Source organism: Ailuropoda melanoleuca, chromosome 9 (genome assembly GCF_002007445.2).
Source record: "Ailuropoda melanoleuca isolate Jingjing chromosome 9, ASM200744v2, whole genome shotgun sequence".
NCBI lineage: Eukaryota > Metazoa > Chordata > Mammalia > Carnivora > Ursidae > Ailuropoda > Ailuropoda melanoleuca.
In genome coordinates this window covers 9,260,812-9,276,662 of record NC_048226.1, presented here as the reverse complement: position 1 = coordinate 9,276,662, position 15,851 = coordinate 9,260,812, and the positions used below count along the sequence as shown (strand labels likewise).

General features: G+C 61.3%; 1 protein-coding gene across 8 annotated transcripts in view; it reads right to left on the bottom strand.

Moving 5' to 3' along the window:
- Window positions 1-182: 182 nt before the first annotated feature.
- Window positions 183-15,851, bottom strand: part of KLHL25 (kelch like family member 25) — a 34,313-nt gene continuing 18,644 nt past the window's right edge. The window contains exons 1-5 of one of the 8 annotated variants that reach the window (XR_004627691.1): window positions 9,016-10,855; window positions 8,371-8,582; window positions 8,204-8,282; window positions 5,881-6,245; window positions 183-1,965 (exon numbers count right to left, since the gene is read on the bottom strand). Coding sequence is in view for 3 of the 8 variants with exons in the window: in XM_034667895.1 (XP_034523786.1) it covers window positions 9,040-10,809 (1,770 nt within the window). In the remaining 5 variants the exon portion in view is untranslated. Of the gene's footprint in view, window positions 1,966-5,880; window positions 6,246-8,203; window positions 8,583-9,015; window positions 10,856-11,665; window positions 11,788-14,362; window positions 14,786-15,851 lie in introns of those variants that run through there. The other 7 variants (XR_004627690.1, XR_004627688.1, XR_004627689.1 and 4 more) reach the window with 7 other exon arrangements.

The following is a 15,851-nucleotide window of genomic DNA, read 5'->3' as shown; positions in this document are numbered from 1 at the left end:
CAGTCTGAGGAAAGGAAGCCATCTCATCTGGGTGCCAGGGTCCTTGGGGAGGAGGTCTCCCCGCCCCCCAACTCACCGGAGGGGCAGACGCCAGGGGGCAGACTTCGGCCCTGGTGGGGCGGAATCCAAGCCTGCCCGCGCCTTCTGTCCCAAGACTGGCCCCAGCCCCCCAGGGACGCCCGGCTTTTCTCAGCAATTTTATTACGTTAGAAACAGAAGGAAGACAACTCTTGGGGGAAGCACCACTGCAGGCCCGTGGTGCTGTGTGACAAGTGTGCCTGTCCCACCCCGGGCGTCTGGGAGCCCAGGCCTCTGGGCGAGCAGCTTCCTCTGTCCCCGCTGCCCCGGCCGAGCCATCTCTGGGGACCAGAGCCCTGGGCTTTGGGTGGCTGAGGCTGTGCTCCCAGAGCCAAGGAGGCCAGCCTCTGCTATGGAAGCTCTGTGGCCTCTAAGGGGACCTGGAGATGCACTCTCTGCTTCCAGCTTTTTCCCGAGTGGCAGCCGATGGCCTATGGCTGGTGCTCATGAGCGGGCAAACCCAGCAACGAGGACCCCCCCAAGAGACGCCCCAGGGCCAGCGGAGGCACCGAGGTCCTGCGAGGGGTCAGGGCGAAATTGCAGACAGCAACTGGTTTGTGTTGCGGCCCCATCAACCATGCAGCCCACTCAGGCGCCCCAGTCCCAAACCAGCCAAGCAGCACCGAGCAAATGGCAGGCAGCTGGCAGGCGGCCAGGGAAGCCACCAGTTTGGCCCAGACCACCCCCCCCACACCAGTAGTGCCCAGGGGGTGGCAAGGGCTGGGCTGCAAACCCTAATACTAGGTGTGAGCTGACCCCTCCAGAACCCCAGATATTGGGGATACACTGATGAGGGACCCTCTGACTTGGGAGGTGGACAAAATGAGCCACGAATTGGCAGTTCTCCTGGGGATCATTCTTCCTTTTGGAGCCCAGGAAGCAAGTGGACCAGCTGGAAGGCCCAGAGGCCAGCTGGTGCTGGTGGGGGGCCCGGGGTCATGGGCCTTGCTGCGGTCCTCCATGCTGAGGAGGCCAGGCCTGGCGGGATCTAGAGTGGGTGCCCTGTGGTAACCCTGCGGTCGCCAGCTCCTATCTGCTCCTAGGCTTGGGGGCAGGGCCACATCCTGAGGGCCAGTATGGTCCTGTTAGGAGATGGGTCACTGCCACCTCTTGGGGTGGGCTCTGAGGAGAGGCAGGCTCTGAGGAGATGGGCAGCCCCCAAGTCCTGCTGTGACGGGGCACGACGGGCCTGACTCTGGGGAGGGACCCACAAGGGTTTCCTCTTTAACGCTGGGGGTCTTGGTGTCATTTGCTAATGAAGCCTTGTGGGTGCCACTGAGGTCACCCGATGGGTTTCTGCCCCTGACACAATGTGTCCTCGATTTCCTCCTGGGCAACCTGTGCTCTCAGCGCCGGTGGACCCCGTTTCCCCGAGGCCCGGGACACCCTCTGTTGGCTGACATCACAATCACAACAGGGAGGCGGTGAGGCCAAGACTGTGCTGTTGGCACCACGTGACCCGAAGTCCGCCCAGTACCACCCACCCCAACCCACCCAGGGCTCCCCGCTGCCCGGCCTCCCGGCCTCTGAACAGGACTTGCTGAAACAGGCAATCTCAATGCTCAGCACATGTGTCTTCTCCCCGAGGCCGAGGGAGTCCTGGGGTCGGTCCATGCGCCTCTGGAATTTCCTCTCCCCTACAAACCACCGCAAAGCGGAAAAGGCCTTGGGCAGACACACTGGGCACTCGAGACAGCTTCTCTCCTCTTATCTGAAGCTCAGAACAGCCCCCGAGACTGCTGCTCCCCGAGCCGATGGGGCCGGCTTCCAGCCACCTCAAGGGCTGCTCCGGGGCCGGGCTGAGCTTCCTGCAGCGGCAGACGGGGTCAGGGCCACTCTGGGACAGTGAGGGCTGCAGCCGCAGGGGTGGGGAGAGACACGCAGAGTCTGCAAGGAAAGAGAGGGAGGGAGAGAGAGCATGAGTCGTGTCCACATGGCTCTGTCCTAACCTGGAACAAAGCGAGAAGCAGGAGGCCACACGTAAGGGGCTGGAAGCCAGGCCCCGAGAGCAGAAGGCCCGGGCCTGAGAATGCGGCTCTTCCATTGCCAGCAGCGCAGCCCCGGGCAGTTCAGTCCTGGTTACCTCACCTGGAACGTGGCAACCACCCGTCCCTTCAGCCACTCCAGCTACATGCCCTGAGCCCCCGCAACCCAGCAGGCGCTGCGCTCGGAGTGGGGGAGACAAGAGGGCAAACAGACACAGCGACCGTCCCCTGGATCATCCCCCAGTGGGAGACACGACGCTTGTTCTAGTAACTGCCTACAGTAATCACACGCTGACAGAAGTGCTACACATGAAAAATAAAAAAGTAGAAGGATCAGGACTTTTTTTTTTCGTGGAGGGTGTGGGAAGGTGGTACTATTTAACCTGAGACTGGGAGGAGGGACAGGAGTTTGTTAGAGGGGGCGATAGTGGTGCAGGCAGGGGGAATGGCATGTGCAAAGGCCAGGAGGTGGGAAGCTGGCACGTCTGAAAATCTAAAATGAGGCCGGTGTGGTGGAGACAGGGCGGACATGGACGTGGTCAGAAGCAGGGAGGCGGGCGGTCCCCCACAGATCGCTACGGGGCCCTGAGACGGGCTCTGGGGGCAGACAGTGGTGGAGAGCACAGGCCTGTGGTCACCGGGCTCACACTCCAGCCTGGCTTCTCCATCCGTGCAGCGTCGGCCCTCTCTGGGCTTCCTGATGTCCTGTGCACGATGACGGGTGGATCTCAGCCTCGCAGCAGGATGGAGTGGTCTATGCACAGGAGAGGTTCCGTGGACAATGTCCTTGAAGCAACGGAGACAACCCGGTGGGGCCAGTGTGGTCGATTTTAAAGCCTGACCCACCGTGACAGCTCAGCATAGTGCTGCCTGACTCCATGTGGAGATGTGGCTGTGGACGTGTGTCAGGGTCAGGGGGTGACACTCGTGGCTGGAGCCACGGGGACAAAGAACCGGGAGGGCGGTGTCCACTCGGTCTCCACATGGAGCTGAACCCCGGTGGGGGGGGGGAGCAGCGCTGTAAGAAGAGGTTCTCCGGAGTCCTGTGGGGAGGGGGCTGGGAGTTCGCCCAGGGGGTTGCCAGGCTCCTGGCTCGCCCACACACCCGTTCAGCGCCGGGTGGCACACTTACTCAGGCTGGCACCTAAGTGCCATGGGCTCAGCGATGGCCCTAACCCAGGAGGCAGGTGTGTGCCAAGGGACACAGAGGCGGTCATTCCAGCATGCTGAGCTGCCGGAAGGCATCTCCCGGTGGCTCTGGGGAGGCACAGAGAAGCGGGCCCTTGGCACAGACTGGCAGAGCGCTCCAGGAAACTGGCGTGTCTGCCAAGAGGCAAAGACACAAGACCATCTCTGCAGGACGTCACTGAATGATGATGCCGTTCTTGGTGTTCCCGCCTTGTTACATTTGCCCTGCGCGTCTGTGTCTGCCGTGCAAGACCTCCACACGTAAGGGCTTAGAGCTGCTTGTAGGTTTGCATGTATTTAAGTAACATTTAAAAATTCAAGCCAGCACTAGAATCTGCGGGACTTTCTTCCTTCAAGTGGGGTATGCCCCTCGCTCCCTCCCTGCCAAGGCTTCTGGAAGGTTGGCTTGAGCATGGCGGGAAGTCCCCAGGGGGTCAGCAGCTCCCAGATGCGAGGCAGGGCAGCCATATTTTCCTCACTGGGGTTGGTGAAGGCCCCTCACAATGAGAAGCTGGGTCACAAGGCCCCTAACATCCCGGGACGCTCTACGGTGGCCAACGCAAACCTCTGGGGCCCGTCTCAGCTCCACACCCTCCCACCACACTAGGCAGACGAGGGGTGCCCCCCGAGGCAAGGCCTCACCGCTGCCCCAAACCAAACCTCATAGTCACCTATGCCCGGGGTGAGGGGCTGTGGGACCCTGACCTGGGGAGTGGTCCCTCTGGGCTGTCCCGAGTCGCTGAAGAAGAGAGAGCACCTAAAGGCATCTGACGGCAGAGAAACTGGGGAGCCCACATCCTGGCTCCTGAACTCCCTCCCAGCTCACACAGCCGCCCTCAGGCTCAGCCCATAGCTGTCCTGGTTTGGGCCACCCCAGTTTTGGGCAAGTGCTTCTCTGAGGCCTAGGCTCCTCATCTGTGAGACGGGACAGCCCTCCTCCTTGCAGAGTGGTGTGGGGTCTGTGGTCACCCCACACTGCCCACGGGCAGCTGGCCCTGGCAACCCCTTCCTGCTCTCCTGGTCCTATGGGTTGTGGGTGAGGGGTCTGCCCCGTAGGACTGCAGCAAGGGAAGGCGGCCGGCACCCGATCCCAGGCCTGGCACGCGGCCAACCCTGGTGAATCCCACCGAGCACGAGACTGTGGGTGCACGGATGGATGGACGGACCTGGGGTGTTCAAGGGGACTGAACTCCCGCCCCGGTCACCTTTCTCATGACACCGGGCCCATCCATGTGGGTCTGTGCTCTGGGATTTCCTCTCGGTGGCAGTTTCTTTTAAGGCAGGAGAGAATGAGCTAAGTCGCCCCTCCTGTGTCAGTGACTGAGCCCCTTGCAGGGCCCTGCGGGGGAAAAACGGGCTCAGCCTTTCCCAGAGCTGGAATTGGAGGCCCCTCCACCCCCACACCCCAAGTGGCTGGGTCCCAACAATGACTGTGGAGAGATGAGCTCCTGGTGGCCTGGACGCTTGCCTGGCATGCTGGGGGGGGGCGGTCAGGGGAAGAGAGACGAGAGCTCTGTGTCTTTAAAGGGCTTGATGGGGGCAGGGGGACTCGTGGGAGAGAAAAAAAGAAAAGAACATTCATGGCTAGTCTACACTTTGCGGGTAACCCAGGGTAACCCACCGACCCAGCTCCAGGGGCCTCCCAGCTGCCGCTGGCTGCTGTTCCCCCAGATATGTGGGTCTGGCTGTGACACTGGGGCTCAGGGGCTGGTCTTGGAGCTCCTGCTGGCATGAAGCTTCCAACACAGTGATCAGCCCTACCTCTGGGTGGCTGCCCGTGCCGGTCCCGTGCTCGGTGCCAGGGTGCAGACGGGAGGAGACCCGGCACTGGCTTCAGACGCCTGCAGGCGTGGGGCGTGTCTGGGGCTCCAACCCTGCTCCAACCCCTCTTAGCTGTTCATGTGATGCCAATGACCTACCCACCTCAGCGGCCACCTTTGCGACAGCGGCACCAAGGGGCAACTGGTTCTGGGGGGTCAGTGCGATCACGACTAGTGCGCTCGCTGTAGACGCAGGGACCCACCAAGAGCTCAAGGCTGGGGGCCAAGGTGGGGAAACGAAGTGCTGGGGGACAACCATGGGGACGTCAGCTGGGGTGACGCTGGGGGGTGCAGAGTGCAGAAGACCTCGGCTGGCTGGCTCCTGAAGTCGGAGTCTCCCAGGCTGGACCAAGGGGCCAGGGGACGGAGGGGTGCTCCAGGCACAGAGGCAGGAAGGTCCCTGTGCCGGGCCCTACCCTGCTGCCTGCGGGAGGGTCTGGGACAGCAGGCACAGGGAGGTGAACCTGGGGATACGGATCCCATCCTCTGGCCCCGGCACGGGGCCGGGGATTCCCAGCTGGCAGTCAGCCTCCGTGGAAAGCGCCACAGTCCACTGTGGGTGCCCACGGCAGGTGGAAGGGGAGGCAGCCGGCACGCACACCTCCGCTCTTCCTGCCCTCCATCCTCGCGGAGGGTGCTTGGCCTGGGCTCCTCTTGCGCCTCGCTCGGGTGCCACGGCTCCACCCCCATACTGCTGCTGTCCCAGCCCCCCTCCCACCCCTTCCACCTGCAGCCCCCAACTCAGGGCCACTCCTCCAGCCCCCTGCAGCACTGTGGTGGCCGCCCAAGCAGCCACACAGGAGGGTTACCTGCCCGCCGCCGCAGCCCCATTTCCTGGGGAGAAAAGGGAGGGCCAGGCACACCCGGGGCACCAGCTTCCTGCCCGGTGCTGTGTCACGGGCCCATCCCCAGAGAGCCGCGTTTACACCCTGGCCTTTGAAGACATCTGGAGAACTCCAAGTCGTCCCGGGCAGGCAAAGCTGGAGGGAAGCAGGGCTGTGCAGAGCATGGGAACAACCCTGGGTCAACCTGCGGGACGGAGCCACGGGAGCAGCGGTTTCTCAGGCGGAAGGACGGCAGGGAGAAGGAAATGGCTGGGTGCAGAGCAAGAGCTGAAGGACCCTCCGTCTCTGCTGCGGACGGTGCTGGCACAGGAGCTCGGGAAACCTGCGGCCTGGGGATGTTTACACACTCACGTGCAGGCATAGCTCTGGGCCGGCAGGGCCCACGCATGGCTTTCCAGTGGGATGTGGGACTGGCTCCGTCTTGTGCAACTAGCCTCTTTGCACCTGCTTCGTCCTCCCAGAAACGGGGCTGACAACAGCACCCCCACCACAGACGGGGCCAGGCTGGAGGGACAAGGCCCTGGCAGCACTCAGATGGACATACCCCATGTGCCTCCTAACTGTGGGCAATGGACCCTTCTAGAAGGAGGGGCTGGCCCAGGGATGTGGAGAGGCCCCCACCGCCCAAAGCATCCTGAAGCCATTACCGCCACCATCCATGTCGCCAACTAGTATAAAAATGGACTCTGAACCCACCCCCTCACTTGACCTATGCAAGCACTAGGGGTAACACAGTTTTTAATCCTGTATTCGAGATAGCAACACTGAGCTTAGGGGAGTTATATAACCAGGGTCAAGCAGTGAGAGCCAGAACCAAAGAGTGATGAGTGCTTCTCCTCTCCGTCCCTGGAATGGGGGGAAATTCCTGGAAAAATACAGGGCTCACAGGGTCCACTGGCCTGCCCTCACCCCTCCCACGTGGGGTTGAACTGCTGTCCAGGGTCATGGGGAGGGGCACGCGCCAGCGGGAGGAGCCCTCAGGCCCCACAGGTGACCACCCCGAGTGCAAGAACAGGGAGGCCGTGAGGAGATGCCCTAGTCTCTTAAAGCTAGCGTCCTAGGGGACCAACAACTTAGGCTACTCAGATTTTTCTCCCAAAGAGGGAGAGAGAAGATTAAAACAAAACAGGGCAATCTCACAAGAGAACAAAGCTCCCTCCTATCTAGATTGGCCTTTAGGAGCCCAAACACCAGATGTAGGAGGGGATGAGGCCGGGGTGGCCTCCCCGTCGGGGCCTTGAAGGCCCAGCCGACCTGATCTCCTGGCCTGAGCACGTGCTTGCCTGGAGGGACAGTCCCAGGAGCCAACATGTCAGGGAGGGAATCAGGTTTTCAGCCCAGGCTGGCTCCTGAGGGGGTGTCTGTGAACTGAACTGAAGGGGGCCGGTTTCTCCGAGCTGTGGCTGGTCACCAGCCCTCCGGGGTGGGAAGGCTAGCCTGCACGGCCTCTTGTGCAGGAGACAGAGCCTGGAATCTCTAGCTCTCCATGCCCCAGCTTCTCAGAGCCCCTGGGGCGCATGCCTCCCTGCCTCCCACCCTCCCCCACCGCCCCCGGGATCCCCAGAACTCAGTCCGAAGGGCTGAGGATCTGGTGTCCCTGCCCCAGGGGTGAGGGGCCTAGGAGGAGGGCTAAGGGTTGGGACACACAGCCTGGCTTCCCCACAGCCTGACCAAGGAGGGTGGGACCAGAACACAAACCCTTCCCTGGTGCTGACGAATCCCCTACCCCTCTCCAGCCCCTCCTCCTGAGCTCCCTGCCGCGTGGCTCAGGACACCCTAATCCAATCGCAGCTCTGGTGCTGTTCCTGCCCCAGAAGGGCTGCAGGAGAGACCCCACCACACCTTTCGAAGAGGCCTGTCTGGATAAGCCGGTCTTCCCCTCCACCTGACTGCACCTGCCCTCAGGCCTTGGGCAAATTCCTCCCGTGTCTCCCCATCCCTCCATCACCCCAAAGAGCACCTGCCGGTGTCCCTTAGCTTCCTGTATCCACTGTCCCCTTCCCCTTCTGGGTAAGCACCGCACACCATAACGGCCCCAAGAACAAAGAGCAGGAGTGGTTATGTGGGCAGTCCTGCGCAGCAGTCCCTGCCCGGCTCATCAGGATGCCCGCTCTGAGGAAGGCCACTCGCCACCTTGCGGGACGGGAGCAGCACCCCGCTGCCTCCACAGGGTGCCTGCCCCACGGCTCCAGCACACCCCGCGCCCCTTGAGCACTCCCATCCATAGTCCCTGTTTCTCATGGGACCCTGGGGCCCCGTTCGCAAGCCGGATGCACAGGGCACTCACCTGGTCTGGGGTGTGGCCTTAGCCTCGGGTCGTAAAGGAAGTTTGGCCTCTGCCCTTGGCTTCTGGGAGATGATCAGTCCTACCCAACAGACCGTCCTTGTTGGGTGGGGGTAGGCACATCCGTGTGACTTAGGGGAGGGGCTCTGGGTCAGGCTGTACCAGCTGACCTGGAGTGGGAGAGGAACCGCAGGCAATCCACTGAGCCTACGTGATGGGGCCCCGGGGAAAACTCTGGACACCAGGGCGCGTGTGAGCGTCCCCGGTGGACAATATTCCGTGCGTCTGTCTCTCACTGACGGAGGCACAAGAACGCTGTCCAGACTGCACGCGCAGAGGGCTCTGTCTCCTGTACTCGGCTGATCTTAACCTGTATTCCTTCCTGTAATAGATCATGACTGTGACCGTAACGGCCTGCACGGCCCTCTGTGAGGCATTCCAGAGAATGCTCGCATCTGAGAGCAGTCTGGGGAAGCCCCAACAGGTCGGCTGCGTCCGACATGAGGGTGCTCTCGTGGGCAGACTGCTCTTAGACTCGGCCGGCTGGCCTAACGTCCACATAGTGCTGTCAGAGGACCTCAGGGACGCTGATGTGCATCTGGGATGCACCGCGCCGCTCAGGTGCTTGTTCCCAGTTAGCAGAGGCTTACCTGCTTTGCTCAAGGTCAACTGCAAGTAAGGGGCAGAGCTAGGCTTTATCTTCAGCTTGGAAAAGGGTCCGAGAGCACCCAGCCACCGGCTGCCCCCTCCAGGCCTCCCTGGAGGATAGTGACTGTGGCCAGAGTGGGAACGGGCCCGGGCTGCTGGGGACTCACCTGGCTGGGCTCTGTAGGCACTCCTCACGAGGGCAGGTGCTTCCAGGTGCTGACAAAGGCAGTGGGGATGAGCGAGTAGGGCACGGTGGTGATGCAGTTCCACGTGTCCGAAGTGGGGTCATAGCAGTCCAGGGTCTTACACCTCTGCGTCCCGAAGTAGCCCCCCACCACATAGAGCTTGTTGCCCGAGGCCAGGGCGTGGCAGGACATGCGTTTGGCGGTCATGTCCCCGATCCGCGTCCACTGGTTGGTCTCACAGTCGAAGCGGTAGGCCGAGGCGGCCGTGAACTCCGTGTCACCTCCCATGATGAAGATCTGGCTGCCCAGGACGGCGGCTGCCGTGTACCGCCAAGGCTGGGGGCACTCCGCCTTGATGGTCCACCGGTTTTCCGCGGGGTCGTAGCACTGGACTTTGGACACCATGTCTCGGTGGATGCTGGTCCCTCCGAAAACAAAGAGCTTCAGCTTGGCGCTCACCACTGCGGCATTGCTGACGCCGTCCCTCAGCGGGGCCACCATTGTCCACTTGTTAGCCCCGGGGTCGTACTTCTCCACCTGCTTCAGGGAGACAGAAGGGGAGGCGGGGAAGACGCCCGCCAGGGACGTGTGTCCCCCGACCACATAGAGGCAGTTCTCCAGCTCAGCGGAACCGTGACCAAAGCGGGCGATCAGCATGGGCGCCGCCTTGGACCACTCCTCGTGGACGGTGTCATACACCCACACGTCCTTGGAGACCCCGTTCTCGGAGCCCCGGCCCCCGGTCACGTAGACCTTGCAGCCAATTGCCGAGGCGCTAAACTCCTTCCGGGGGCTGGGCAGGTCCGCCTTGGGGATGATCTCCTTGGCCTTGTGGTCCACTTGGTAGATCTTGTCGCACATGAAGGTCTGGCCCCCCAGGATCAGCAGCGTGTGGCCTGCCTTGCGCGGCCGGGCGCAGGGGCTGGTGACCACCCCGTCGTTCTGCAGGATCTTGGTCTTGCAACGCAGCGCCTCGTCTATGATGAGCCTGGTGCGCTCGTCGGCCATGAGGAGGGCCTCGCCGGAGACGGCCTCCTTCAGGCAGTCTGCCGGCAGCAGGGCCAGCCGCACGCTCCGGAGGAGCTCGGGCAGGTGGGTCTTCCTCTGCTCCAGGTCGTGCTTCACCCACTGGAGGATGGCCTCGAAGACCACACGCTCGTCCTCCGTCTCCAGCTCGTCACTGGAGATGAGGTCCAGCAGGGTGTCCTTGGACAGGCTGTTGAAGTCCTCGCTCTGCCGCACGGTCTCGAAGTGCACCAGGCACATGCGCCAGGAGAACTCGTACAGCCGGCGGCACTGGTGCGCGTCCGACAGCAGCATCATGCCCAGGCAGTTGGAGGGGAAGAGGTTCTTCTCCAGGAACTCGGCGGCGGCGTCCCGCACGTCGTGGAACTGCAGCATGTCGCCGGCCTCCAGCAGCGACTCGGCGTTCTCCTCGTTGATGACGATGCGGGACGAGTAGGCAAAGTCCAGCAGCAGCTCCAACACCTCGGGGTGCAGGTTATCCTGGAAGTTGACCATGTCGTCCCGGCTCTCCCGCAGGCCGTGGCTGAACATGGCCTCGAAGTACCGGCTGGACGCGGCCAGCACGGCGCGGTGGCAGGGGAAGGCACGGTCGCCGGCCCAGAGCGTGACGTCCGTGAACATGCAGTGTTTGCGCAGCGTGTTGAGGTGGGCCAGCACGCAGTCGGGGTGGGAGGCTTTGTGGAAGAGGGTGATGTTCATGGAGCCCGTGCTGCTCCGTGACTTCCTGGTCTCGTGGACGCTGACCGACATGCTGAGCCAACCTGCCGGGGGACAAGGCCACAGGTGAGAGGGGCCGGGCCCTGGCTCCTGGCGTGGGTGGCCCCACGGTGGCTCACCCTTCAGCCCCGCCCCTCCTCTCTCAGCTCTGCCCCCTCAACCTCCCCACCCCCGCCACGTGTCTAGGGACCGTGGGGGGGGGTAGTAGCTGCCCTTCCGAAACTGATTCTTTTTATTTCAGACCAGCTTTGGAACCAAACGTCTTTGGCCTGGAAATGAGCCACCTCGGGGTGAGTCTGAGCTGCGGCTGCCTCCCATGGTCAAGGGAACACGTATATGGTGGCCTCGGGCCACCAGGCAGACTTCAGGTCAGAGCAGGGCTATGCAGCATGTGCTCTGGGCCACATCCCATTCTCAGGCTGTCCTCTGGAGACACTGGCCGGATTGAACAGCTGGCGAAGCCAAGGCCCAGAGAAGCAAAGTGGCTGCCCCAAAGTGCTGGAGCCGGGATTCCCACGTGGGCTGTCCAGATCCAAGCCCAGTTTCTACCCCCATGGGCCCAAGGAGACGAATTCTTTCAGGGTTTTCTGTGGCAGACTGGACACACAATGAGCCCAAGGAGCCACAGACCCCAAGCAGAGCCTCACACCCTCCCCCAGGCTCCCAGTGGGACCTGTCCTGCGCTGGGCTCCAAGCAGCACTGGGCTCCAAGCAGCACTGGCCCAAGTTCCTCACCTCCCCTGCCCTCGGAAAATGCCCAGGAGCTGCCACTATAGCCCACGGGCTCAGTGTAGATACGTTCTCCAATCCAGGGTCATCCGAGGCCTCCTGACCCAGCAGGGATGAGCAAGGGTCTGGAGGCAAAGCTGGCTGGCCAGTGAGCGCTCACCTGCAAGACACCTGCCCCGTGCTTAGGTCCCAAACAAAAGAGCCACAAGGAACTCCTGGTGACAGTAAGACATGTGGACCACTAAAGCAGTCCAGATTTCCCCAGCCAAAGCAATGGGAAAACCCGCCATCAAAGGAGCCTCCTTAGTCCCTACAGGCGACTCCAGGATCTCGGGCCACAGCAAGCACCTCACCTGCCTACCCCCGTGCCCTTCTCTGCCAGGCCAGGACTCGGGGCTCAGAGGTCTGCTCTGCTGAGCATCCTGACCCCCCAAAGCCTGCTACATTCTTCCTGGTGGTAACGAGCCCCCCTCAAAAAACCCCAAACCTCTTCCTTTTCCTTTTTAATTTTCAAAAGAGGATAACTCCCCCAACCCCCACTCCAAGTCAGTTTTCTGCTTAAGTAATAATCTGCTAAAGGAAGGAAGCGATTTCATGCTTCAGTGAGATTGTAAATTCGAGTCCAAGTGCTTTGCTGTCTCTCTCCCTCACTCCTCCCTTGGCAAAGAACCAGAGAAACCACAAACTGACGTGATCTGAGCTGCCTGGGCAAGGCCCCTGATCCCAGGCCCGGGCAGGAAAGGCACAGGGGCTGCATCTGGCCCTGCTCACCTGGCCCCCAAGCTCCAGGCAGGTGACCCGCTAGGGACACTCTGTGCACACCTGCCAATGCAGGCCACCAGGGTTATGAGGTTAGCCCACGGGGGTGGGAGGGGCAGCCGGCGCGAGGGTAAGAGAGTTGGGCCCAGGTCCAGGCTGGACCAGGTGGTCCCCGCTCAACCACCACCCTGGGGCACCTCTCCCCCAACCCCTCATTTTCTCTTCTGTGAAACAAAGTCCCTGTCCTGCTGGGACCTCAGAGTTACGCAGTGGCTGGCAGTTATTTACAGAACATGACCTCTGAGCCTGGTCCTGGGACCAGGAGGCCCAGAGATCGAGAAGCTCCAGTGGCAAAGCCCACAGAGGCTTTACTGGCAGCTCCGTACTCGCCCCAGATCCGAAATCCAGACATTGCAACACGTTTCCCCAATACTTGCTTACAGACACTTTCCCAAATGTGGCCATTCATCGAATGACTCCATCCACCCCGGCCCCGCTGTGCCTGGGCTCCAGAGGACCTATGGCCTTTGACCCATGCACCAAGCTGGGGGGATGGCTCCAAGGTCTCCGATTCAGGGAACGGGGTGGAGACTCCCTACGGAGGGGGCTAAGGGCGGGACAAAGCAGACTCAAAGAATGAGAGAGCATCAAAAAGCAGGGCAAACCCAAGCAGAGCAGGGGCGTCCACCCTGAGAATGAGGTCAAGCGGTGACCTCTCCAAGGCCAATGCTGAGTGAGCAGCCCAGGGCTCCGAGCTGACTGATGTCTTGCTCAGCACAAAGATGCCTGCCCACTGACGTAAATCCCCGGCACAGGCGAAGAGCTGTGGGCACACACACCCAAGCAGGTTCCCACCCCCAGAGAGCTGCCTGTCTGGGCACCTCCGTGCCGAGGGCAGAGGGACCTGCCTGGTTGTTTCCTCAGACTGTCCCACCTCCTTTTGGGCAATGCCTGTTCTGAGCCAATCTTCTGGTGACAGCAGCCATCAGGCATGCATGGACTTGCCCCGGCCCCTGAGGCGAGGTGATCACCTCCCAGAAGCATCATGACTCCAGGAGGTGGAGGGTCTCGTTACCCCAGTTTACAGACGAGGACGCTGAGGCCCAGACACGGGAAGGGAATCACAAGAGCTTCAGATCTCCGGCTGGGCCCACAGGTCGGGGCTGGCCGGCACAGGAGGACAGGCCTCGGAGCTGGGGGCGCCGGGTGCTACATGTCCCATGGCAGGCTCCTCACCTCAACCACAGAACATCTGGAAGCTGGTCACCTCCACCGTAACCTGTCCAGGAGAGCACGCCGCACTTTCTCTGAACCTGCTGCCCCCAGCCCAGGAAAACGGGCAAGGGCACCAACATGCGCCTTCCTCAGGCCGATCTCCAGGCCCCCGCATCCCTCCCCAGCAGCAACACCCAGCCCTCAGCAAGACCTGTGGCTGTGCCTCTTAAATGTCCAGAGCCTGACCCTCCTTGCCGCCTCTGTCCCTCCCCTGGACGAGTGGAAACCCCCCACCCGGTTCTGCTCCAGACACCAGATGGATCCAGAAGTATCACCTGGATCCCGTCACCCCCGTCACCAGGTGTCCCAGCACCCTTGGTGAAATCATGTCAAGTTGTCACCATGGCAGCCAGGCCCCACATGAGTTGACCCTTCCTCACTGGCTGCCTTTGGGCCTCACATCCTGCCAACTCCCATCCTGCTTACCCCCTCAGGCCACACTGGACCGCTTACCAGGCCTCAGGACCTTTTCACACACTGGCTCCTCTGGCTGGAAGGCTCCCTTTTCTTTCACTTTTGTTCTGCATGGCTCGTTCTGTCACCTCCTCAGAGAGCGACCTGACCACCTTGTGGAGATCACCTCCTTTCCACCCCTCACTCACTTCTGCCCTCCCCACAGCACCCACTGCTACGTAACATTATGTGTTTGTCCCGCCTCCCCAACCTGCTGAAGGTGGGGACCATGTGTGGAGCTAACCGATGTGACCCCAACATGCAGTGGGACCTGGCACAGAGCAGCCATTCGATTTGACTGAATGAAGCCACTGGTCCCTGCCTTTGCTTATGACGAAGACTGGAGACGCGTATCAGGCACGAAACTCACTCCACTTGACGTCTTCTAGAAAGTTCGTTCAGCTGCTTTGCAGACGCACAGAAGATGGAGGCCAGGATGGTGAAGGCTATCAGGGGGGCCGCAAAAGTGGACGTGTGTGGGCCACACTCACTGTCTCCCGTCAGCATGGACGCCCTGACTGCTGTCAGAACCACCCTCCTCTGCTCCAGATGGTTCGGATGCAGGACCCGAGGCTGGACATTCCGGCCTGGCTGGTCGAAGCGGCCCATCCTTGAGCCCTGGGGCTGCCTGAATGTGCCCCCAGCCTGGCCGATCGGTGTGCTGTCCTCCTAGCCACTGCGATGGGTCAAGGAGACTCTAGTCTGTGGTGTTTACTGGAACTGCAGGGAACAAAGCAGGTGCAGACAGGACTGAAGCGAGACAGGGGCCAGACTGGATGGTGGCCACGCTGCCCAAGACGGGAGCTGCACAGACCAGGCACAGCGGGGCCCCTTGTCCCTGCGGAGCTTGAAGCCGGGCTGCTTCTCCCCTTCCTTTTTGTCTGACAGGGGTTTCTGCCACTGGCCACCTAGAGTCCCCATCAGGACAAGTGCTCACTGAACATCAATCAGTTCCCTGGATCAGTGACCAGGGGCTGGGCTCCTTGCTCAGAGGTCTTCACCATGTGGGTCCCTCTGCCCTTTCTACCTGCAGGGAGGCCACCCCAGACACCAAGCACGGATTTTAGGGAATGATTTTCCGTGTTCACACCAGCAGTTACACGCGCAGCGCTACGCAGGGTGGGGGATACACAGAGTGTGGGACACAGGCTCCCGGTCCAGTGGCAGGAGGGGCAGGTGTTCGAGAGTGTGTGTTCAAGGGCCGTCTCCCCGGCTCCCTGCCTTGGGGGCCAAGATACATCAGACGCTCTCATGCTGCGTGTATCTCAGAACTATTCTGATTACCTAAGCATCCTCCCGGGCTTTGATGGATTGAAGGCACATGAAGTAAGAGCCATGCTCCCGACTGGGGATCTGTCATCCTGCTGAGAGGTATCAATTCACCTCCGACAACACCTCCGCTCCTGCACACAGGCAGTGAAAGTGCACCGACGACAATGTGCCCAGCTCACTTCTCCCAGCGCCCTTGGAAAGGTAACTACATGCACAGGAAATACAGTCGCCAAGGGGGTAAGACCTCCAGAAGAAACTCGCCATGCGCTCTGAAGATCCCAGCCCTGGAAAGCTAAAGGTCTCCGTTCTCAGAGAAAAACTCCGCCACAGATGATCAAAGCTGCTGTCGGGGGGGTGGGCGGGGGCGGGCGCACCCAGGTGGCTCAGTTGGTTAAGTATCCAACTCTTTATTTTGGCTCAGGTCATGATCTCAGGGTCGTGAGATGGAGATCTGTGTCGGACTCTGTGTCTGCTGGAGATTCTCTCTCCCTCTGCCCCTCCCGCCACGCTCTCTCTTTAAAATATATAAATAAATATTTAAAAAAAAACAAAAACAAAAAAACCCCCCTGCTGTCGGTGCCACTGTC